The 22,734-nt window shown below is 40.0% G+C and overlaps 2 protein-coding genes and 1 long non-coding RNA gene across 3 annotated transcripts in view; 1 reads left to right on the top strand and 2 right to left on the bottom strand.

The window, feature by feature from the left end:
- Positions 1-98: 98 nt before the first annotated feature.
- On the bottom strand, positions 99-3,083 carry dnajb1b (DnaJ heat shock protein family (Hsp40) member B1b). Its single transcript, XM_024259998.2, has 3 exons — positions 2,666-3,083; positions 883-1,475; positions 99-773 (listed from the first exon to the last, which is right to left on the bottom strand). Exons 1-3 carry the CDS (start codon positions 2,874-2,876, stop codon positions 540-542), a joined length of 1,038 nt encoding a protein of 345 aa, XP_024115766.1. The 5' UTR covers positions 2,877-3,083; the 3' UTR covers positions 99-539.
- A 270-nt stretch (positions 3,084-3,353) lies between these two features.
- LOC112137471 lies at positions 3,354-12,374 on the bottom strand. Its single transcript, XR_002917547.2, has 3 exons — positions 12,279-12,374; positions 4,729-4,763; positions 3,354-4,632 (listed from the first exon to the last, which is right to left on the bottom strand). It is a non-coding gene; the product is annotated as an uncharacterized LOC112137471 (long non-coding RNA).
- tecrb (trans-2,3-enoyl-CoA reductase b) overlaps positions 8,607-22,734 on the top strand; it is an 18,983-nt gene continuing 4,855 nt past the window's right edge. The window contains exons 1-6 of the mRNA XM_024259807.2: positions 8,607-8,782; positions 13,469-13,519; positions 15,454-15,505; positions 15,609-15,653; positions 18,908-19,011; positions 19,672-19,787. Coding sequence (XP_024115575.1) covers positions 8,660-8,782; positions 13,469-13,519; positions 15,454-15,505; positions 15,609-15,653; positions 18,908-19,011; positions 19,672-19,787 — 491 coding nt within the window. The 5' untranslated portion in view covers positions 8,607-8,659. The remainder of the gene's footprint in view (positions 8,783-13,468; positions 13,520-15,453; positions 15,506-15,608; positions 15,654-18,907; positions 19,012-19,671; positions 19,788-22,734) is intronic.

Here is a 22,734-nt window from a genome sequence, read left to right as displayed (position 1 = left end):
TTAAGAACCAGACTTGTTGAATTGAGGATTTCTACAAGCTAAAAACAAAAATGGGTTAGCAAAGCAGCAAACATTCTCTTGAAAAGAAGTCAAATCCATTTCATGTCACCAGCAACAGTTCTCTTTATTTTTCTTTCATCAATATCAAAACATTCTGCTTTTGGCTTCACAAAAACTCTGTTTTGTCTGAATGTTACTGCCCAACTCCATGTTCTAGAAAAAAAGAAAGTTTTCAAAAGCACACTTCAAGTTGAAGTTACCCACCATGTCACCAATGCAACATACATCTCCACAGTTATGACTCAATACACTGAAAACAAAAAGCTTGTTTCATATTTAAAACTCTTTACAAAAAACCCTTCTCCAAATAGTCCATGTGTAATTTCTACATTTATTTATCAGGAAAATATAATCTCACTCAATAAGTCAAACAAAACTCTAGCCGGTGAAAAGCTGAACTTGTCAACCTTCCAAGTACATGTGTGAGATTATCCGGCTAGAAATTGGCAATTCAACGTCGCTCCTTTGTGTCTGCTTGTTTAGGACGTCGGAAGAACCCGAGCAATCGTGTCCCGAGTGTTCTGGCTGAGGCGCTCTGGAAACTTCACCTCATACTCAACTATGAGGTCACCACGACGCTCCGGTCGTTTAGGATAAGGCAGTCCCTCACCGGAGATCCGCCGCTTCATGCCCGGCTGTACGACCTCTGTGGATGTGACCGAGACGGTTCTGCCGTCCAGCGTGGGGGCGCTGACCGTACAACCGCAGAGAGCCTGGTGAACACAACCAGACACAGGATTAAAACCACTCAATTCAAACAACAAAGCTACTCCCATTTTAGCAGATCAACTGTACTAGGAGTAAGGGGTAACTCTGACTTACATCTCTGAGGGAGACCCGAGCCGTGTAGACGATGTCAGAACCGTCCCGTTTGAACACTGTATGTGGCTTGTCCTTTAACACAAACACGATGTCAGCTGGAATGTTTCTTGGAGTTTCATCTCCCTCTTTGGGAAAAGTGATTTTCGTGCCCTCTTTCCACCCCTTCTTAATCTGAACTTCCAGTATCTTCTCCTCAGTCCGTACGCTCTGTCCATCAGGGTTCAGTCTTTTGCGAGAAATTTTCATTTTCTTTGTGCAACCGTTCAAGACTTCTTCCAATGTGACTCGAAGGTCATGAACCACAGGTGGGTCCTGCTGCTTCTTTACAACACTAGTGTGGCCCCCCATTCCCCCCATGCCGGAGCCAAAGGAGCGCTGGAAGCCACCCATTCCACTGCCGCCCATCCCAAAGCGGGCAAACGGGTCGTCTGTGTCCATGTCCTCATCCATACCGCCATTACGACCACCAAAAAACTGCTCGAAGGGGTTACGCCCCCCAAAAAACTCAGCAAAGATGGCATGAGGGTCACCCTGGAAAGTGTACTGGAAGGAGCCAGGACCACTGCTCCCTGGAGGACCGCCCCCTTTCAGACCTGGTTTAGGAAAAGAAAAAAGAAATGTAATAAATAAAAAAAATGTCATTTTCTATGTGAGTGGAGACTGGAGAATGAGTGTAACTCCACACAGAAAATACAACCAGATGAAGTCAATTCAGTTACATTTTTTTCTTAACCCTCATGCTCTCTTATGGGGTCCAGATGACCCCACCCTTATATTGATGTGTGATCCCTCCTATGACAGAGATGGACAGGATTTTATGTTTGCTACGGACACCAGTGAAGATCAAAAATCCTTGAAAAAAAAGTTCAGTGCGCTGTCTTGTGGGTCCAGATGACCCCACTTTAATCTAAACATGCCTGGGATAATACAAGGGTTAATGCGAGTGCTGCACTGTTGGAACCAGATGACGTCAGTAAACAGTGATTGATCTGAATCAACATTTCTAGGAGTGAGCTTTTTAGAGGCCATACCCCTATCTTTAGAAAGCAGGTTTGGGAGAATTTGTACTAACATTTCAATTGTTCCACATGAGACCCCTTACTTTAATTGAGGCATCTGATTTGTCAGCTTATAACTTAAATAACTTGAACTACAGAAAACTATCATTAAATAATTGAGGAATATTTTGACCAATAGAATGACTGAGTAACAGCTGTTCATTTCTCTGTTGAAGTCTACGGGATTCTGGAGTCCAGGAGCCAGCAGGTACTTCCTGTTTGGAACCTAAGGGGGAGGAGTCACTCAGTCCAGTTGTCAGTTAGAGTCAATGGTTCCAGTAGCACTCTACATTGCTAACAAAAGGCTTGGAGCCCTCAGGACAGCTACAGCAGTCGTGAAAATGTTGGTACATTCCATCCATTCCGTCCTGGGACAGTCAGATCCCGTAATGGCATCTCAGCGGGACCAGTTTCCTTTGAATTACACACAACACTATTCACTATTCAAGACCGCTGATACTGCAATGTTTACACAACAATTGTACTAACAAACAACCTAACTGTGCCACAACTTTTCAGTGGTGAAGCCTTTAGGTGTTTGGGTTACGTTTCCTGAGTAATTACGGCACAAATAAATTATTTAAAGCAAACGCTGTCTACCCAGAATTCACTTCGGTCCACACTGGCCGTTATCATCGACGTGATTCACAATAGTTGACTAATAATCGATCCAATTTTTTCCTGTGTTCTAGTCTTGACATGTTGATGCGGCTGCGCGTGCATACCTTCTTCGCCGAAACGGTCATAGACGTCTTTCTTCTTCGGGTCGCTCAAAACGTCGTACGCCTCGGCGATCTCTTTAAACTTGTCCTCGGCTCCCGGTGACTTGTTTTTGTCGGGGTGATACCGCAAAGCCTGCTTCCGATAAGCCTTCTTTATGTCTTCCTCTGACGCCCCCTTTTTGATCCCCAAGACTCCGTAGTAATCCTTTCCCATTGTACGTCGTAAGTAGTAGAAAATGCAAAAATAAAAAGTTAACGAACGTCCGTCTACGTACTTCCCTCTACTTCAACGAGTCTTGTAGTGAAACTCCGCGTGCCTTAATATACAAGCATGGAAGGTTCCAGATTTTTCCATAAAGAGCTTGCAGTTTCTCCACGATGACGTTTCAGGACACGCCCCGTGGGACGTCATGCCGTGGTGCGTTCAAGGATATCGGACATATTCCAAAAGACAATCACACCCATTTACATACACACATGCTTCAATGGCATACACCGTAATACTTCAGATTAGTGCTGGATGACATGGAAACCATTGTATATCTTGACATAGATAATTTTATATCACAATAACAATATAAATCACGAAATACTGCAATAAAGTATATTTTCAGTTATTCTCTGAACAAAAAGGACATTACTAACTTTTCTCTGACTTTATTTTCAAGTAGGATGTAACTAAATAGTAACGAATGCAAAACATGTTTTAAAGTGCACAACAGTTTTAAGTTTCTTTGTAGGAAAACACATTTTTTGCACCAAATGTCAGCAATTAAAATAAAAAAAATAATAAGGATAGAAGAAAAATAGCCCAATACACATCTCTATTGCCTACACCAGGGGTGTTAAACACAAAAATCCAAAAACACAACTTAGGTCGCGGACGGAACAGGATAAACATATATTGAACCCACTACAACAACATTTTTAAAACTTTAAAACCATAACTTTGTAACATCATTATGAATAAAAGCAGACAGGAATATTATTTCAGAATAAATCAACTTAAACCTCAAATAACTCTCAATATTTTACTCTCCATAAAAATATATTATTTTGTCAGAAGTATACAAGTTAGACATGAGTGCAAGATAACATTGGGCCAGTAATAACAATAAAATAAAATGATCTGGAGGGCAGGATAGAATTACCTGCTAGGCCGGATCCGGCCCCCGGGACTTGACTTTGACACATGTGACCTACACAATATCTATGTTCACATCGCCCAGCACTACTTCAGATTCCTTAACAGGATCATTACCTACCAATTTAATAGAAGCCAGGTTTGGAAACTCCCACTGTTTCAGCAGCTTTTCCTCTCTTAAACTTTAGGTCCCGTGTTAGCTTTGCTATGCTAACGTACAATCTACACACAGTCATGTCAACTGCAGAATAAAGTTTTACCAAAATTATTTGTGCATCTTCATTACTTCAATAGATGGGACTAGGGCCAAGTTCATCTGGAAGATGAAATCTGCATCTCCACCCAGATCCTCAGCAGAAGGAATTATGAAGTGCTCTAGAACTTTGACTGTTGCAGTGATCATGGATTGAAGAAAGCAGAGTTTTCCAACACCAGTGCTGGACATTGAGGCACAGATCCTGACTGACTGTGGTGATTTCACTATCAGCTGGCTCTGCTCCTCCCAAGTCTTCCTCTAAACCCTTGGACCTTGATTCCCAAATGAAAGATACTTTATTTTCATCAGAAAACAAGACCTTAACATTGGACCACCCCCAACAGTCCAGTCCTTCCTCTTCTTGGCCCAGATGAGACTCTCCTCTGTTGGTCCAGACTCAGATGTTTCTTGACCCGATGATCCGGACAGTTGTATCCCATCTCCTGAATGCGTCTGAATGGAGGTTTTTGAAGCTGTTCCTCCACTTATATATTCTGCTGTCTGGTTTCTTATGTGCTTGATCTCACAATGAATTTACTGAGGCAGCTTTTCTCTCAACTTTCTTTGCATCTTTTGACAAAAGAGAAAATGAACAATGTTTTATAACAAAAGAAAGGATTACTGTTTTTTTTTAACAAAATATAGAGTTAATTAAATGACACTCACCTAAACTGTGCAAGTCTGGTTCTAACCACAAGTTCCTGGGATGCAGACAAAACAATGCTCAGTTTTATTAGAGAATCATACAGAATCATAAAAGCAATCCACAAAATCAGGTCTATTTACTTGATGTCCCACCCCAAAGAAAATTGTGTTTTTGGTCTTATAAAGATCTTCTTGTAGCATTTTTTTATGATGATGGAGGAGAAGCTTAATAAAATTTAGGATTGAAATTGTATTTCTGAGTAGGACTTTATTCGAATCATGAAGATTGAGGAGCAGATGAAAAAAATGCTGTTTGTAAAATCTTTTAGTGGTACAAACTACATTCAGGGGGTCACAGTCTTCCTGCTCCGGTCCATTCTGATCATCCACTTACAGACAAATACATCCAGGAACGTCTTTGTTTTCCTCGTCTGAGCTGGAATCTGAATCAGAACTGTATGACTGGACAGCTCTAATATACCATTTTGCACTGCTCATGTTAGTCCGGGTTTGTGAGGGGCCATAAGCTAGCGGGAGAGTCTGTAAACACAGGGATGATGGGAAACGAGTGCAGGTTTACTCCTCAACAGTCCTGTCCACAAGTCAGTGGTGAATTTTTTAATGAACTCCTGGCGCTCTGCAGAAACCAAGTCCTAGAAAACAACGCCGATCTTTTTCAGTTTTTCTAAAAAAAAAAAGCATCATTATGGTTAAAAGACCACTGGGAACACTTTTAATGCATAAACTGTATATGAGAGACCAGACATAGTGATCAAACAGGTCTCAGTTCACTTGAAAGCAGAATCAGGAGAATCAGTCAATATAATGTCTTTAAATCAATCATTTTAAGCGTTGGACTTAGGGGCCAGCGGATTCCACCCACTTTTAATTAAAGTGCCATGCCATGATTTTCTTAAGTCTTTCAGAGTAAACTATATCAATATATATGCACATATATTACCTTTGGAACACTAAAAAAACTAATTATTTTGGAAATATTATTTATTTTTATGAGCTGCTACTTTTCTACCACAAAAACAAATATAATCAATTTTTTTTTTCAAGAACAGATGCTCATACAAAATATCTGTCTTTAGTAGCCCCGGTCATCGCTACACTGGTTCACAACACAAATACACATCATCTTCACGACTGAGCCTGACTGGGGGGTGGGCGGTCTTAAAGGAGCCCCGTGTCTAAAGTAACAAACTGTTTAAGCTGGAATTTATTGAAGACAGGACACAACTGGAAGATATACGATATTCTGCATCTAAAATGAAAGTTTTTTGCTGATCACCATTAGCTCTGTGGAGAAATTGGGTGCTTATGTTAGACTGGGGGTGGAGCTATCAGAGCAGACTCTTCCTGAAAGGGGTGGTCTCACTCTGTGACATCAGATCTTGAGGAGCTGCTTATTTTCGAGGGTATGGGAGGGCTGCTGTTGAGAGCGCAGGTTTTTAGAGGATGGGCTGGTTGCATGACCTACTTCTGCATTCGGTACATGACCGCTCAGTCATTTCTGGTTGGGGCCTTGGACTATTATAAATGTGGAAATAGTGGAGTGTTTGGAGTTTAAAAGATGTTTTTTGGAGCTACCGAGAGTCACTATAAACTCTGCTAGGCGCATTGTTAGTTTTTCTAGCAAAATACTCCAAAATAAAAATGCAAAAAGGATTTAAATTGTGTGCCGTCTTACATATCAAACTTCGAAGGTAACTCGCTAAGGCTGATGTTATTTGCACATATTTACGTGCAAGCAGCTCAAAAGCTGATGAAAATTCATGTTAGTGACACGTAATAGATAGAGCCAAGATGCAGATTCCTGCATTGAAAGTCACTTCAAAGTTGGTTTACACATAAAAAGCTCTGTTGAACAGATTTTAAATGTTCTAACATAGCTACATTTCATCTGAAGAAGTCACATGATCATACAGTACATGATAGTAAGTGTGTTGAGATGACCAAGGCGGACCCAGCACTGCACAGATCACCTGCAGCGCGATGCATGCTGGTTAGTTTCTCTCACCGACGTCAAATGTACGCCGTAACGAAGTATCGCGGCAAAAGGGCGGGTTCAAGGCGCCTTCGCCAGCACAACCAGAAAATAGGTACTGTGGTGGCTGCAAGCCGCCTTAAGGACTACAAAAGAATGCATTGTGGGAAACAATGTCCTGTCAGTTCTTGTAGTTCATGTGATGCTGATCAGGAATAACTGGCGCTAAATGAAGGAAATCGGTGTATTTTGTATCTCTTTCTGGAAGGCAGTGAATCACTGATGAAAAAATAAACAAGAGTTCAAATTATCTGTGGTTATGTGTGTTTCTGTTGCCTTTAAAATTAACTTTAATTTCTATTTTATTTATTTATTTCGGGCAGTGCACATTAAATTTATCCAGTGGCTAGTTTTTTTTATCAGTTTTACTCTGAAAGATGTTAAAAATAATATAAAATACATAACAGCACAGATCATACTAAGGAGGAGCGACACGTTAAAATTCAACCAAATGTTGAGGACAACCCCCAACTCCTTGTTCTCGTACAGTCTCGGAGTTTGCCTTCATCTCAGGCGCCTTTTTTCCGCCCCCTCCTGCATCGTCTCGCCGACGATGCAGGAGGGGGCGCTGGGTGATCTTAATCACACCTAATGTTTTGTGAGCACTGGCTGTTTGGTGTTTCAGGAAGGTAATCTCTGTCTTTTTGGATGTCATTGTGCATAATGACAGACTAACATACAATGTAAGAAATAATGAAAATAAACCAATACCAGGGAAAGCACACAGAGATTTGTTAAGTCAACACATATAGATAGCCACAACTGGAAATAAACAAGCAGCCTTATTTGAAACTGGATATACGTCACACAGCTCTGTGATAGAGTCCAATACTCAGAAAAGTGGGAACGAATCAGAGTACCACTTTGGGGTTTCTTTATAACAAGGTATAAACAGTACATCTCGCGGGATTTTAAATGGACCCAGCACATCAACACACTCCGGAAGAAGGCCCAGCAGAGGCTGTACTTCTTGCGACAACTGAAGAAGTTCAACCTGCCTCAGGAGCTGCTGATTAACTTTTACACAGCAATAATCCAGTCTGTCCTGACCACATCCATCACAGTCTGGTTCGGATCAGACCCGACAGAGACAGACTGCAGAGAACTATCAGGTCTGAGAGGATTATCGGCTCCAACCTTCCCTCCATTCAGGACCTGTACCGGTCCAGGGTCAGGAAGAGAGCTGGAAGAATCTCGACGGACCCTTGTCATCTAAGACATAGACTTTTCAGTCTCCACCGATCGGAGCTGGGGTTCAGGACTTTGTGCACAAAAAACACTCGCCACAAAAACAGCTTCTCCCCTCGAGGCGTCACTCTGAACTCTTGATAAGTCAAAGAGTACAGAACACAACATGGGACTGTTAACCAGAAAACTGTTGTGTATATCTTTATCCTTTTCTTCATATTGATATTTATTACATTTGTTATTTTTATTTATTTATTATATTATTTTTTATCTACATCTTTTTGCACATGGGAGCACAAGTTACTGGAACGAAATTCCTTGTGTATATCATGTACTTCGCAAATAAAACTGATTCTGATGATCCACTTTAAAGATCAAGAAGTTGGATTTTCATGGTATGGCCACTTTAAGGCTTCAGATTTGTCTGTTTATAATTTGACTAACTTGAAAAAAGTAGGATTTTCAAGAACATGTTAAGAAAAAAAGGTGTCCGATCCAGAATGTTTATTCTGACCAGCAGAATGACTGAGTAATAACTGGTTATTTCTCTGTAGAAGTTTATGGGATTTTGACTTCTTGGAGTCGGTAGGTACTTCCGGTTTGGAACACGAGGGGGGCGGGGTTATTCAGTCCAGTCCTGATGTGCAGTCAATGGTTCGATGTCATTGGGTACATCGTTGATAGTGTGGGTGTGTTTTTTGCCTGAGGTAAATGCTGATTGGCTGGTTCAGGCGCGTGGTCATTCACACTACTGCTCGCTCATTGGAGGTTTTCCCGTCAGTCATCGAGGTGGATCAGAAGGGTTTGCTAACTACCAAGATGAAGCACTACGAGGTAAGATAAAATTCACTCATTTGACTTCAAATAATTGAAGGTGGATGAAATGCCATCACTTCTTTTTATATATGATGAACGAACGCAGCTTCTCCGAGTAGGAATGTCATTTCCACCGTCAACACCGGCGTGGCCATGCTAACCAAACGTCTGTCACATTGTCCCGGTCAGTTCGGTGTTAGCGCGGGTCGTCAATCCACCCCGCCGCCGTCACGGTCAGAACTGCTCGTCTGAGGTGAAGCTCAGCCTCGCGGGCTGGCAGTCATCTCTACCTGCTGATTGCTTATCTAGTTCTTGCTCAACCTTGCAGGTGAACAGGTGAATGTGCACTTCCGTCAAAGTCCTATGGAGCTCGTGGTATTTTTATTTTCAGGTCTGTGAGCTGTTTAACTAACACGCTCTTTGGGCTAGTTTGACTTGTTGTCATGGATCAGCTTCTACAGTTGTCAGCCAATTTTGAAGAACTTCCTGCCATGCTGACAGCGAAGTCTCTGTGCTGAGAAGATTACAGTGATTCCGAGTTTCATAATAGCCTTAAAACCCACCCGACGGGATCTGAAGCAGTCTGACAGACTGGCTCAACCAGTGTCCTGCTGCCACACATCTCTGATCAGACCAGCAGCCCGCGTATGGAGCTATATTGGGGCCAATATTATGTGAAATTCCAATAAAACAAACTGAAAAAAGTATTGGTGTTTGGCCAAAAAGAGAAAAATGTCTAAAAATGTTTGCTATTCTAAAATAAACACAATTATTTTCATCTTAAAATTTTCTGTTTTTTAGGTTTCAGAACTCCAAATTTCAATGACAAAACTTACTTTTCAGTTTCTAATCTTTTTATCACTTTCAACTCTTTCTTTTCGTTTTAGAATCTGAAAATTTTAATTTCAAAACTTTTGGCCCCATAGTGGTGCTTTGGGGCGGGGCTAACACTAAGGACCAATCAGAATCAATGAGGGTGGTAACTTCAGTCACGGTGCATTCACTGACTCTGAGAACTGTGATCATTACGCTCAGAAAAATGTCTGTTTAGTCTGTACCATTATAGTGTGAAGTCGTCCCAAGACTGGTGTAAAAAGCAGAATTTTGTCTTGTAAAACAACGCTCCAAAACGCTGTTCTAGCCCAATGAATGAATGGTAAATGTTGTATACTTGTATAGCGCTTTCTACCCTCCTTCGAGGGCCCAAAGCGCTTCACAGTCACAGACCCATTCACACATTCACACACACATTCACACACTGGTGGTGGCTCCACTGCCAAACACTGGCGCCAACCTCCCACCAGAGGATATTTGGGGTTCAGTGTCTTGCCCAAGGACACTTCGACACATGGGGGGGCAAGGCGGGAGTCGAACCCGCTCGCTTCTGATCAGGAGTCAACTGCCCTACTGCTGCACCACGGCTGAATGAATGAAATAGTTTATTTCAAGCAACCGGGTCATAATACATACATAACATATCACTTAGTGAATCACAAGTAGATCACTTGAAAGGGAGTGGAAGGAAGCGATCTTATATAATCCCACCCCGACTCCACCATTTTCTCTACATGAATTATCAATATCCGGTTCAGGACTTAATATCAAATATTAATAGATTCAGGCTATTAAGGATCATTAATATCATTGATGTAATCAAAGTTCAAAGCATCCACGACAAATCATTTAATATTAATCTGTAACCCGGAACCGGGAAAAAAAAGAAAAAAAAAAGCGCCATCTTGTAGTGATACAGACAGGCATTGAAACGTCCTTATGCTTGGATAAAATGGCTAAAACACTGTTGGAGTTCCAGTTATCTCCTGTAGCCTCATGGCTAGTACGTTCCACTTGAACTTTTTCTAGTGCAGGAAATGTGAGTTGGAGCTCCACAGTAAACACAGCGGTTCCTTCATGTTTGCTATCTTTTTCTTTTGATGACTTACAGCAACATTATTGTTTTGATTGTCCTTACCTTTTCTTTTTTGCTCTTCCTCTTCTTTTTCTTTTTTTTTACAAGTATATATTGCATTAATAATCTATTGAAAGTATCAAAAGAAACTTTCTTTGTCAAAGACAATAAACGAATCTCTTCTTGTAGTAAACAAATGATCAAACCAACAAGCTGTCACAGCAGAAACACTTGATTCCTGTTTAAAAATGTAATAAATCTGTGGATGAAATGTGATGCCTGCATCCTGCACTGTGTGGTGGGTCGCCCTTATTAACCCTACAGAACAACATGTTCTAATGAGCTCATCAGAGGCACAGCAGTAATGCGCAGGAATCAGTTACTTCAGTGGGACTCACCGGGGTTCAGATCCCATTGTTGCAGGTTTAACTATTTTTTTTTTAAGTTGAAAAAAAAGTTTTGAAATAGAAGTTTTGAGTTTTGAAACCTAAAAAACAGAACATTTGAAGCTGAAAATAATTGTGTTATTTTAGAATAGCAAAACGTTTTGGACATTTTACATTTTATTTGGCTGAACACCAATTTTTTTTTGTTTGTTTTACCGTATTTTCTGGACTATAAGTCGCTCTGGAGTGTAAGTCGCACTTTTCAGGGAAAAGTCCAACTTTTTTGAACAAATTCAAGCTGCTTATTTTGACATGTGTCAAATTTGATGCTCAATGCATCTAAAATCATACCTCCATTCTGGATTCAGGACAGCAGTTTTTTGGGTTTTTTTTTCTTTTTTTTATCTCGATGGTTACCTCCTTCCAGCCTGCAGGACCATCATCTGAATGACAATGTTTTAGCTGTTTGTAACCAAGTTTGATGGCTTGCTGTCCCCCCCCACCCGCTTCTTCTTTGTTGTCCGGTCCAAAAAAAATTGAACTACAAAAAAACCATCATGAAAAAAGTATTATCAAGACATGTAAACAAATGTATCAGAGCAATAGTGATTATTCTGACGAATAGTACTTCCTGTTTGGAACGCCATAGGGTAGGGGTCACTCAATCCAGTTCTCATTTACAGTCATTGGTACATGGACATTTGTTGTCTTTCTTAAAAATTTTAATCGCAGAACGGCATGATGACAAAAAAAACACAATTCAAAAATATTTTAGGAAATTGATCTTTGAGATATGTGTGCATAAGGGATAGTTCTAAAAGACCACAGTGAGTTTAAATTCCCACTTTGATCATCTTTTGATCTATTTTTAAGACATGCACAAGTGTAAAAAACAAAAGAGGTTAAATTAAATTTGACATGAGAGTTATGTTTATCTTTTTAAGTTCTTGTTGATAAAATGACCTAAATAGCAGTTTAATCATGAGGCTAAAGATAGATGCAGGCACACATGGAATGTCATTAAAAACAGGTATTTTGTTTTGGTGACTGAATAAAAAAAAAAGTCATCATTGCTTTATGAACATGAATATTTCCTTTGCTGTAAGTACACTGGAAACCCAACAAGTCAAAGAGCTTCTTTACAGTAAATCCTGTTTTACAAAATGTATTTTTTTTCAATTCTCATAACTGCTAACAATTAAAAAAAACAAGCACTTACCGTGGAGTGTAACCTAAAAGCAGAGCTCTGACTCTAGCTTTACGTTTGCATTTATTCCTCCGTGGTCGAGCTGTTCTTCAGAGTGTATTTCCAGCTTTCAGTGCTGGGGGGTTTATATAGTCGAGGGGGGGGTATGGGATAGCTAGCTATGTGTGACCCAAAGAGTGTCCCTGAAGACTTTACTGGGGTGTCATGTGTCTTTTTCTGTTTGCATGAGTACAAACTTCAATGGTGCACCAACAGCAAACAGGTTTAATCCCATACTGGATTATGGGATGGACTGACTGGTTCCTTGAGGTCCTTGCTCTCTTTAGCCTATAAGATTTGAGGTGTCATTAGTCTTTGTTAACAGGAAAGGTGGATCTATATGAAACTTAAAGGCTTTATTGTTTGTATAGTTTTAATGTGTAGCATATGTCAAAGCTTACGGCCTCTGATACTGAGACACAAACTGTGAAGTTAACTTATGAACATAGATTGTTGGAGTGAAATAATAATAATACACCAATGATATCACTACATCTGTCTGGTGTCTGTTGGAAAGGGGCTGGACATAAAAAGCAAGCAGGAGGTGTTTATATTTAGCTGAGGAGAAAAAGACAGGTTCAGATTAGTAATGGGGGCAATGTTTGCCCCATTGCCTCACCCCATCCTCTCACCCGGCTGGATACGCAGGGATTTCTGGGACGAGAATATGTCCGTTTTCTAAAGACTCCTAGAGTTGCTGCATCTCTAAAAAGAGGCTGCGTGCTTTCAATTCAGCGCACACGCAGACGGCTGCTGTCCATCAGGGATGCTGCGCATTCTTTAGCATGCAACTGTTGGCACTCTTAAACATAAACCCTGCACACCAGATGTGAAAGAATGGGCAGTGAGGGTGTAGGGGGTAAACGACGTAGGAGGGAGGGGCGGAGGAATGCCAAAGACAGATTTATTTCCACAGCTGAGGGCTGCCCCCTTTTCTCTTTGCATGGATCGGAAATCACCCTTCAGAATAAGGGAATGAAGGACTGAGTGTCTGAAGGAACTCGGCCAGTAACTGGAGGAAAACCAGGGACATGGATGCCCTAGCACTCGAGGCCAGTGGTAAAAGGTCAAGCAATGCTGGGCTGGCTGCTCCGGTGCCGGGGGCGGCACCAGCGAAACGCAAACCGGCTAAAAAAGCTAAAAAGGCTGTTGTTTTCTTTGAGGTGGAGATACTGGATGCCAAGACCAAGGAGAAGCTCTGTTTCCTGGACAAGGTGAGAACCAAACTACAATGAGTGTTGTGTGTTTTAAGAAAACTTATATGTTTTGAATATTTCTTTGAAGGTTAAATGTCTGAATTTGAACTTTTCTTGAATTATCTTACGATAAACAGCATGTGGCAGCTGGGTCACATGGTCCCCCAGAATAGCAAGACCTGGAGTGTACTCTGAGTATACATTGACTAGATTTATACTTCTTAAATGAGATAGCTTATTTAATTTCACTATTATGTGGAATACTAATACTTGGAATACTTAAATGGAATAAAAACATTTTTAAGTCAATTGTTTAAACAAAATGTCTTGGTGAAAAACTGAATCGACCAATTCCAAGTGTAACCCTTGTTCTATTCTAGGCACGTTTGCATTAAAAGAGGGTCATCTGGACCCCATAAGACAGCGTGATGAACTTCATTTTTCAAGGATTTTTTTATCTTCGCTGGTGTCTGTGGGAGGAATCACACATCAATATAGGGGTAGGGTCATCTGGACCCCATAGGAGAGCACAAGGTTAACCTGAAAGGAGGTGGGAAATGTTCCATCCGACCTTTAGAGGAGAGAAACGGGTGAAAAAAATGAATGAATGGAAAAATGGCAAACTTTATCGTGAACAGACGACTTTGCAGTTACAGTTAATAACCGTTCATGGTTTATTCAAGAAAGTGACATTTTGACACATTTTTTTTGCAGAGGTCTCTCGCTATATCTCGATTCATCTTTTGCAGTCTTGCTGTTACGCAGACTTTTTTCAGCAATCCTGTTTTTTTTTTTCTTTAACAGTACATTCTATTCTGTGCCCTGGTTGGATGTAGGCCATTGTCAATCAGTCTCCCACATGCTGTTTCTCCTGCACAGAATGCATCCAGTTTACCACATTTAAATAAATCTTCAGTCAAAATCAGATCATTGTTTTTCTACTATAATCCTGGACTTATTTTTCTATCAAGGTTTGAGCTTTGAGACTTTAAACAAGAGAGAAAAGTGTGAAAGTGTTAATGTTTATCTGAGAAAAGTGTATTCTGTATGAAATTAGGAGTTTCTCTGCCTTAAAACATTTATATTTGGACAGAATAAAGATCTCACCAATTGTATTTATTTATTTTTAGAATGTATGCGTTTAAATGTATTTTCATCAATGCATTTGTTATTTTGGATGTGGCATCCAGTGTAAAATCTCTGCCAAATCACTGATGTGAAACAGTGGGTGCTGGTTCACTGTGGCGACCCTGAAAAGGGATAAGCCGAAAGGTGAAGAAGAATTTGTTATTTTGGATGTAGCTAAATTAAGAATGTGATGTGCCAACCACCAGTCCTCTGTATCAGGAGGTGAAAGGACTGTTTTGCCTAAAGTTATATGTTCATGGTCATGTCAGCCACGTCAAACTTGGGTCATAAGAGACTGCTCTGAATGACACAACAATACAAGGTGGTGTTAGTGATGTTTTCTACCTTGTTAACAGCTTGGAGGAGTTTCCATTGTGATGACGAAGTTAGAATAACCCCGTCTGCAGTGACCATTTCAAAAAAAGGATATTTGTAGATGTGGATTAAAGTATAGAGTCCTTTTCCTAATTAAGCCGGCAGAAATGATGTGAAATGGCGTTTCTAAATTAAAACTTAGTTCCAAAGTCCAGCCTGGGTGACCTTGGACAAATAGTGATCTTAGTACACGTTACCTTTGCAATGGGACGCAAAGATTTTTTAAAACACAAAAGGAATGAATCAGGTGTCCTAATAAGTTCACTATTTACTGAACTTTCAGCAATCAAGGAAATACATTCATCAGGAAAGTTTAGAAGTAATTGTGAGCAACAACATTTACCACTTCAGCTGATGTCTTTGTTGCTTTTCAATGATTCAGCATAATGTTTAGGCATCTGCATGTCTGCATGTTGGGCCTGTGCACACTTTTCTATTTACCTTTTCAGGTCGAGCCAAATGCCACCATCGGTGAGATCAAGTCCATGTTCCATAGGACTCGTAAGTTCCGAGTGTCTACAGTTTCATAGATCAGATTCCAGATCTAATAAAGATCTCTGAATTGAATTTGTCTGACTGTAAAGTCTTCATCTTCCTGTTCCAGATCCTCAGTGGTACCCAGCCAGACAGTCCATTCGTCTCGACCCGAGTATGTCATCTCCAAAGTCATTCTTATCTTTTAACCTCTCTTGTTATGTTCTGCGTCAAATTGACCCGTTTTAAAATTTACTTGTCATATTTTTCACTTTGAAATTTTTCTTGCTTGGCTTTTATGGCATAATCAACATGTCAAATAAAAACACCCACCACGTCCACATGTTTATGTTACAAACAACTGTTTGGGTCGATTTGACCCAGTAGTTAAAGTAGAAGCTACAGAGTCAGAAACATCAAATACTGTTTGTTTCTTTGTAACCTTGAAGCTACGCTCACGCCGCCCTCAGCAACGTGCCACTTCTAATGTAAACGTGAGTACACGGGCATTTTGGGTTTTCGCGTTCAAAGCTCTTGCATCGACGCATAGCTACGCAAGTTTTATGAAAGTTTGATCATTTTCGGGGTTTATGTACAAAATGTGTGGCCAGCGAATACACAATGCCAGATAAATCAGGGAGAAATTTGACCAATCAGGAAGTCAGATTTGATGGCTGCGGATGGATTTGGCTTATCTGATGAACCCAGACAAGCCTGACGACATCCGTGTTTGTCTTTAGAGTAAAGAAGAAGCAAGGTTACTCTCCTGTAAGGATATAATGATTCTTTGAGAATCTGTAAAAAAAATGGTTCGAACACGTCAACTTGTTCACTGATGCAGAAAATTAAAAAATCAATTCGATAGCTTTCCATCCAGGCGCGCCTGTGAGTGTGTGTTGGTTCTTCCACACCGGCCGCGCAATCAAGTGCACACTTTCAATGAAAAGTCAATGCAAACCTGCGCACACCAGAATTCCTGGCCTCTGCACACGGAGCGCGCGTTGCTATGCAAGTTTTTAAGTTGGGTCGCAAGCTCTACGTACAAATCGGGCACGCACTGAGCGCACGCTTGCACTGAGCGGGAGCAGAGCGGTCTATCACATGGAGCACAACATGAGTATGAACGGATTTGTGATCATTTCAGTGTTATTTATAATTGGTTAATTGTATTGAATCCTTTCTGTTAGTTGGAAAACAGACAGTTTGATGTAAGGGGCAAAAAGAAAACACATTTGACTATAAAATACCTTTAATTTATTGTGTTGAAAAAAATCAAATCGAATCATGGCTTGACCGAATCGCTAATCCCTCTCTCCTGACACGATGGTAATACATGATGCCATTACAAGGAGGCCAGCAATAAACTGAACTGTAGTGGTATTTAATGCCTAAATTGTGAGATTTGCACCAACCCTCATCCAACTGTTGGTGGCGGACCTGTGCTAGTGAGTAGAAAAAGAAGAAGCCCCTCCCTATTGATACAGAGTGAACACTGTGGTCAAAACATGCGTTCAAGAATTAATGTTTAGCTCTATGGGTGTGCCAAAATATCGATATTGTGATGTATCTAGATCTATTTAGGCCTGTGGTTGATTCTCAATGGTTCTCACCAAGTATTGATCTTTTATTTTCATTTGAAGAGGCTGTAAAACAATGTATTCATGATCCATTGGTGAGACGTTCCTTCAGACGTAGATAGGGGGCGCACTTTGCACCAATGTGTCTGGCAAATACTTGAATTATTTCATTTTTGTTCTGTTGTTTCCACAATTTTGAACTAAATATTGGCACTGCTGTTCTTGTTTACTATTGTTAACACTGAAGTTTACAGATAATTCCAATTCAATTGGTGTCAGTGCTTGTTAAAGACAGTATTACTAATTTCAGCAATGTTGCACTAAAGTGTCTATAATTTGCTGTGCAAAACAAGACACAAGTTCTTTATTATTATTGAGTTCAAGCTATAAAATAAATGGGGATATATTTTCCTAAAAAATATGTTGTTTTATATAATGTGAGTTATTAGAGCTGATTTATTTTTTTACCATTTATCGCAGCATTGTGATATCATCGATATTGAGAGCCATGTGTCGCGTATCGTATCATATCATGAGGTACCCAGTGATTCCCAGCCTTATTTAGGATGTTCTTGAACGTGTTCTTGAACGGTTATGAAATGCCCGGTGTGTCCGTAGCTGAACACACTCACTGGATACGTGCATGTGCTCACACACACTATGAACTCTAAAGTAGAGTTGAACCAGATTCTGTTTGAAATGGTTATTAAGGACGTTGTTGATGATATACAAACACTAACTGCGTTTACATGTGCAAAATGTCCTTGATCAGATCAAAGATCAGATTAGGATAGAACTGTGCACATGGACCCTAAAAACTTCATCCGATTGTGGCAAACGTTTCCATGCGTCACACGGTTGATCAGAATAAATCATGTTGACATGCGCAGAACTGTCTAAAATACCGGAAATAGTCGTAGAAGAAGAGATAATAAGTTCTGTTGTAAACGAAGATCATGTATAGAGCGAGATGATACTCTGAACGTGATTTCATTATTATTAATATTTTAAGAGCCTGTTCGGTCATAATCCGTGCGGGCAATCTGCATGTTGCCTGCATGTGAATATGTGGGAATAAGATCAGTCTTTATTCTGTTTGGAGGTGATTAGAAATATGAATTTATGCGATTTTTACACGGTTTCTCAGGACTGTTCGGTGATCAGAGCAGCATTTCCTCCACCGGTTCATACCGTCCTGACGCCGCTCGGAGACACAGTTCTCCCAGGAGACATGGTTCTCCTGAATCCAGCGGGTCTCTCGTGCAGATAGGCTGGACGGACTGCAGTCTGAAGCTCACAACGTAACAAAGCACCCCCGCACACGTGCGCGTGCGTGGGGGTGCTCACGCATGAAAGCTGTGAATCAGCTTTTCTACTCAAAGAAAAGAGTTCGCTCGCGGAGAGCAGCTGATCGGTTCTGTTGGTGCTCCAAAGACTGCCATACCCTCTATGCATGAGGTAAAATCCAGCGCAGTGATGACACACAATCAGAATGTGTGTTTACATGCAGCTAGATCGGATCAACCATCGGTATAACCCACCTATCTCGATCGGAAAGAAATTTGGGTCCAAAAGAGTCTAATCGGGCCAGAGTGTTCCGAACGGCTAGTTGACATGACGCATTTCTGCTCTGATCAGGCGTTTATTCCCATTACTTGAGGTCATGTAAACGTAGCTACTGTCTTTAGGACCTTTGTGGTTTCTTTGTATAATCAAACAGGCCTCAGGTCAAATTGACCTGGAAACATCAGTGTTGTCTCTCAGAAAGGAACACACCAGGAGAGCTGAAAAAGTAAATCTAGTCCAGTTTATTATTTTATCTCAGTTTCTTATTCATTCATATCTGTTTCAGAGGGGAAGTCTCTAAAGGACGAGGATGTTCTGCAGCATCTTCCAGTGGGAACCACGGCAACGTTCTACTTCAGGGACTTGGGAGCTCAGATCAGCTGGGTTACAGTAGGTGTTGCTCACAATACTTAAACTTTGTTCTTCCTCACAGTCAGGTCCACCAGCCTTAGCAAATGTAAAAATATGGCAAAATAAGTGGAAGAAATTAAGATAAACTATATGAGCATTTACCACTGTGAGGGACTCAAAGCCCAGCTCACTGATGTTTCTGTCAGAAAACTAAAGACAAAGACTTGCTCTGATGTTTGCCGAATCCCTTACACAGTTTAATTGTGAGTTGGAACGCCACACACTTGAAAACAACTACACAATATCTGACAAATGTGTCGAACACTAGACCTGGGGGCCAGTGGCTCCACCTGCTCGTATTGAGGCGTCTGATTGGTCAGTTTATAATTAAATAACTTGAACAACAGAAAAATGTAATGAAAAAAGTAGGATTATGCAGAACATGTTAAAAAAGTATCAGAACAATATTCAATTATTCTGACCAATAGAATGACTGAGGAACAGCTGTTAATTTCTCTATAGAAGTCTGTGGGATTTTGGCTTATTGGAGCCAGAGGGGTGGGGTCACTCATTCCAGTTCTTGTATACAGTCAATGTTTTACAATCATGCTGAATTTTTTTTAAGTCTTTTCTTTTTTCAGAACAAATATTTATGAATCAGATTCAGTGCAAGTCCTCTAATGTGTTGTTGTTTTTCAGGTTTTCCTGACAGAATACACCGGTCCTCTGGTCATCTATCTCTTGTTCTACTTCAGAGTTCCCTTCATCTATGCACCCAAATATGACTTCACCACCAGTAAACACTGGGTTGTACAGTAAGCCACACTATTTAAGTATTTAATTAACATGTTTTTTATGGCTCAAGTTTGTAGTATGACATTAAGAGAACCTTTCAGTTTGCTCTAAGACGTAAAATGAATTTAATTTTACTTATACAAAACAATTGCTGTTGTTTTGTACCCTTAGTGTTTTTTATGTAATTGTACAACAGGGAAACGGTCAGTCACTTCCTAGTTGAACAGTTTGATCACACAGAAGTGGGACTGACTTGGAGTAATGTTGAGTTGTGTAGGTGTTCTCTTTGTTTATTTTTGAGCAGTGTTCATTGCAGCATTGTGGAACAACCAAAACGGTTTTGGTGCCTTTATACAGTTCAGTTCATCCAGTTTGTTTTGAGTACTTTCTCTCCCTAGGTATAAATAGTTTTATATTTTTCAAGATGACTTTAGACTAGCATTGTGTTAATATGGCTTGTCAAGGTCTCACAAGCAGCTTGCAGAATTGCACACAATCCCTGTCCATTGTCTTTGATCCTGCATGCATACTTAATGCTTCCATTCCTTCCCTTTCAATTCGCCTAGTTTAAATTTATGTCTATAACAAAACCGTAAACTTCAGCCGCACAGCTGCTAAAAGTCTGACTAGATCTGAGGAGATGGCCTGAAGCAGAGGTCTGCACCCTGAAGCTCCGGAGCCACATGGGAATCTTTTATCCCTCTCATGTGGCTTTAATGAAAAATACTGATGTTTGAATAAATAAGAGATTAGTTAGTTTTGTCATTTCTGTTTAGATTTTTAACATGTCGAATATCAAAGCAGAAAAAGTTTAATTTACTGTCAGAAATTCAGTAGAAATGTTCTTTAAAATTGTATTTTTAATTTATAGTTGGTCAAATTAAAGTCTCACAGTCTTTTTATTTGGTAAATTACACTAAAGTGGTTAAAGTTTTGAACAAATGTGGATTAAAATGATTGAAAATGATTTAGAGTTATGTGTTTTCAATAAAAAGCTCAGGTTGTTCTAAATGTTTTTCTGTTTTTTTTTTTTATTTTTTTTTATAAAACGATTCTATAAAATGTTTATTTTTGTTACTAAAAGGAAAAAAGCACCCCAAAATCCTATTGATAAAAAATATGTTAACTGTCATGCTTTTTTAATGGAAGTAAAGCTGCTGCAGCAGGAGGAGCTTTTGACACAGAGTGGGTTTTATTTTGAAAGGAACTAGTGTGTGCTGCTGTCAGAAGTAAAAGAACTTACAACTGTTATATAAAGAAACATACAGACAGTGTTGTAATTCAGTAATTGTAATATTTATAAATACATGCTTAATTGTCAAAAAAGCATAAATATTGTGCATTTATAAACGATAAAGTGAGACTTAGTGGCCGTCGATGGGTTCTGATCTGTTAGAAACTAGACTAAATGGCTCTTTTAGTGTTGCTGACCTCTGACCTAAAGGATTGTCTACCTTTACTGCTTTTTTCTGATCTAACTTTCACTTTAAATGATGGAGCACACATCTCAAAGCCATATTTCTATGGTCGACATTGAAGCTCTTTTGGTCAGAATTTCTCTTGATTAGAAACAAAAGTCCTGTGTTTCCATTTCACTTTTAAATAAAAGTATTAAAGAAGTAGGAAGCTTTGGGGACTCTGTCATCTTTCTGAACAAAACAAAAGCTAACTTATTATTGTCATTGTTTTCTTCCACGCTTTCTAAAATCTAAATATTGACATTTGACTGGTACTTTTGAAAGGGAGCAGGGGTGTCAGGGTCTCAGCAGATGATATTTTAGTTTTGAGTCTGCAATATTTCTGGCGTCTTTGATCAGCTGGTGACCTGTTTATGTTTTACCCTACTTATAATAGCTGCACTGGGCTCCATAGCCCAAATTACTACTGTGTTTGGTTTCAGTTGTGTCTGTGACTATAGTAATGGTTTAATTGTAGGAGGGCTGCAAATGGTTGAGCCTATTTACTGTATGCTCTAGTCCCAGCTGCTGTTTCAGGGGGGTACGGTCTGTCTGTAGGTGAAAAACCTGCGTGCCCCGCACAAAATATCAAGATCATAGACCGCTCAGAGAGCAGTGTTTATGCACGTTTTTTTCTACGGGCGTGCTGCGGGCAATAGGCTTTAGTGAACATTTATACAACACATAAGAGTGAAGTAGGTGAGACGCAGGCGAGTCGGACAAATCTTCATTATTTCAACCACTCTGAACACAGCAGGAGTCCGTTAGTGCTGTTTAGGGGATGAGTGTGTACTCCTTGCTGCAGCCTGACTGTTAGAAATTAGGAAATTATACAACAGACTCTATCCACGGAGCTGTGTGACGTATTTCCGGTTTAAAATAAGACTCCTTGTTTACTTCCGGCTAACTGTATTCATCAACTTAGCAAATCTCTGTGTTCTATTCCTGGTATTGGTTTATTATGGCCCGCAGCATCAGGTACTGATGGCAAGGACCATATTATTTTCATTATTTCTTACATTGTTTGTTAGTCTGTCACTATACGTGTACACAATGACATCCAAAAATGCAAAGTTTGTCTTCCTGAAACACCAAAAATCCAGTACTCTTAAAACTACCATGTACTGTATGATCATGTGACTTCCTCGGATGAAACATAGTTCTGTTAGAACATTTAAAACCTGTTCAACAGAACCTTTTACATGTAAATGAACTTTGAAGTGAATTTTAGACTACTGATCGTACTCTCAGAGGAGTCTTTGTCTTCTTCATGGAGCGATAGCGGCGTGCTAACGGTAACCTCGCCTGTGTTGAGACGTAGGAAAGAGAATCACGTCTCAGACTGATTCTACCTGACACTGAAAATTACATTTACACACGTTTAGAAACACTCGGCTGTGGAGGAACTAAAACACAACTAATAGGTCATAAAGATAAAGACAGCGATAATCAGTCATGTCTTTCATGCTAGTTAGCATTAGCCAAATGAAAAGTGACAACGGTATTGACA

This window comes from Oryzias melastigma, linkage group LG1, assembly GCF_002922805.2.
Source record: "Oryzias melastigma strain HK-1 linkage group LG1, ASM292280v2, whole genome shotgun sequence".
NCBI classification, from domain to species: Eukaryota; Metazoa; Chordata; class Actinopteri; order Beloniformes; family Adrianichthyidae; genus Oryzias; species Oryzias melastigma.
The sequence above is the reverse complement of the archived record's forward strand: the minus strand, read 5'-3'. Positions and strand labels throughout refer to the sequence as shown.

What these genes read in the sequence shown, in the direction of transcription:
- dnajb1b (XM_024259998.2), bottom strand. Translation starts at nt 2,876, where the DNA reads ATGGGAAAGGATTACTACGGAGTCTTGGGGATCAAAAAGGGGGCGTCA. An exon ending in TGACCGTTTCGGCGAAGAAG is followed by an intron (nt 1,476 to 2,665) that starts GTATGCACGCGC and finishes TTCCTAAACCAG; the next exon opens with GTCTGAAAGGGGGCGGTCCT. An exon ending in CTCGGGTCTCCCTCAGAGAT is followed by an intron (nt 774 to 882) that starts GTAAGTCAGAGT and finishes TGTGTTCACCAG; the next exon opens with GCTCTCTGCGGTTGTACGGT.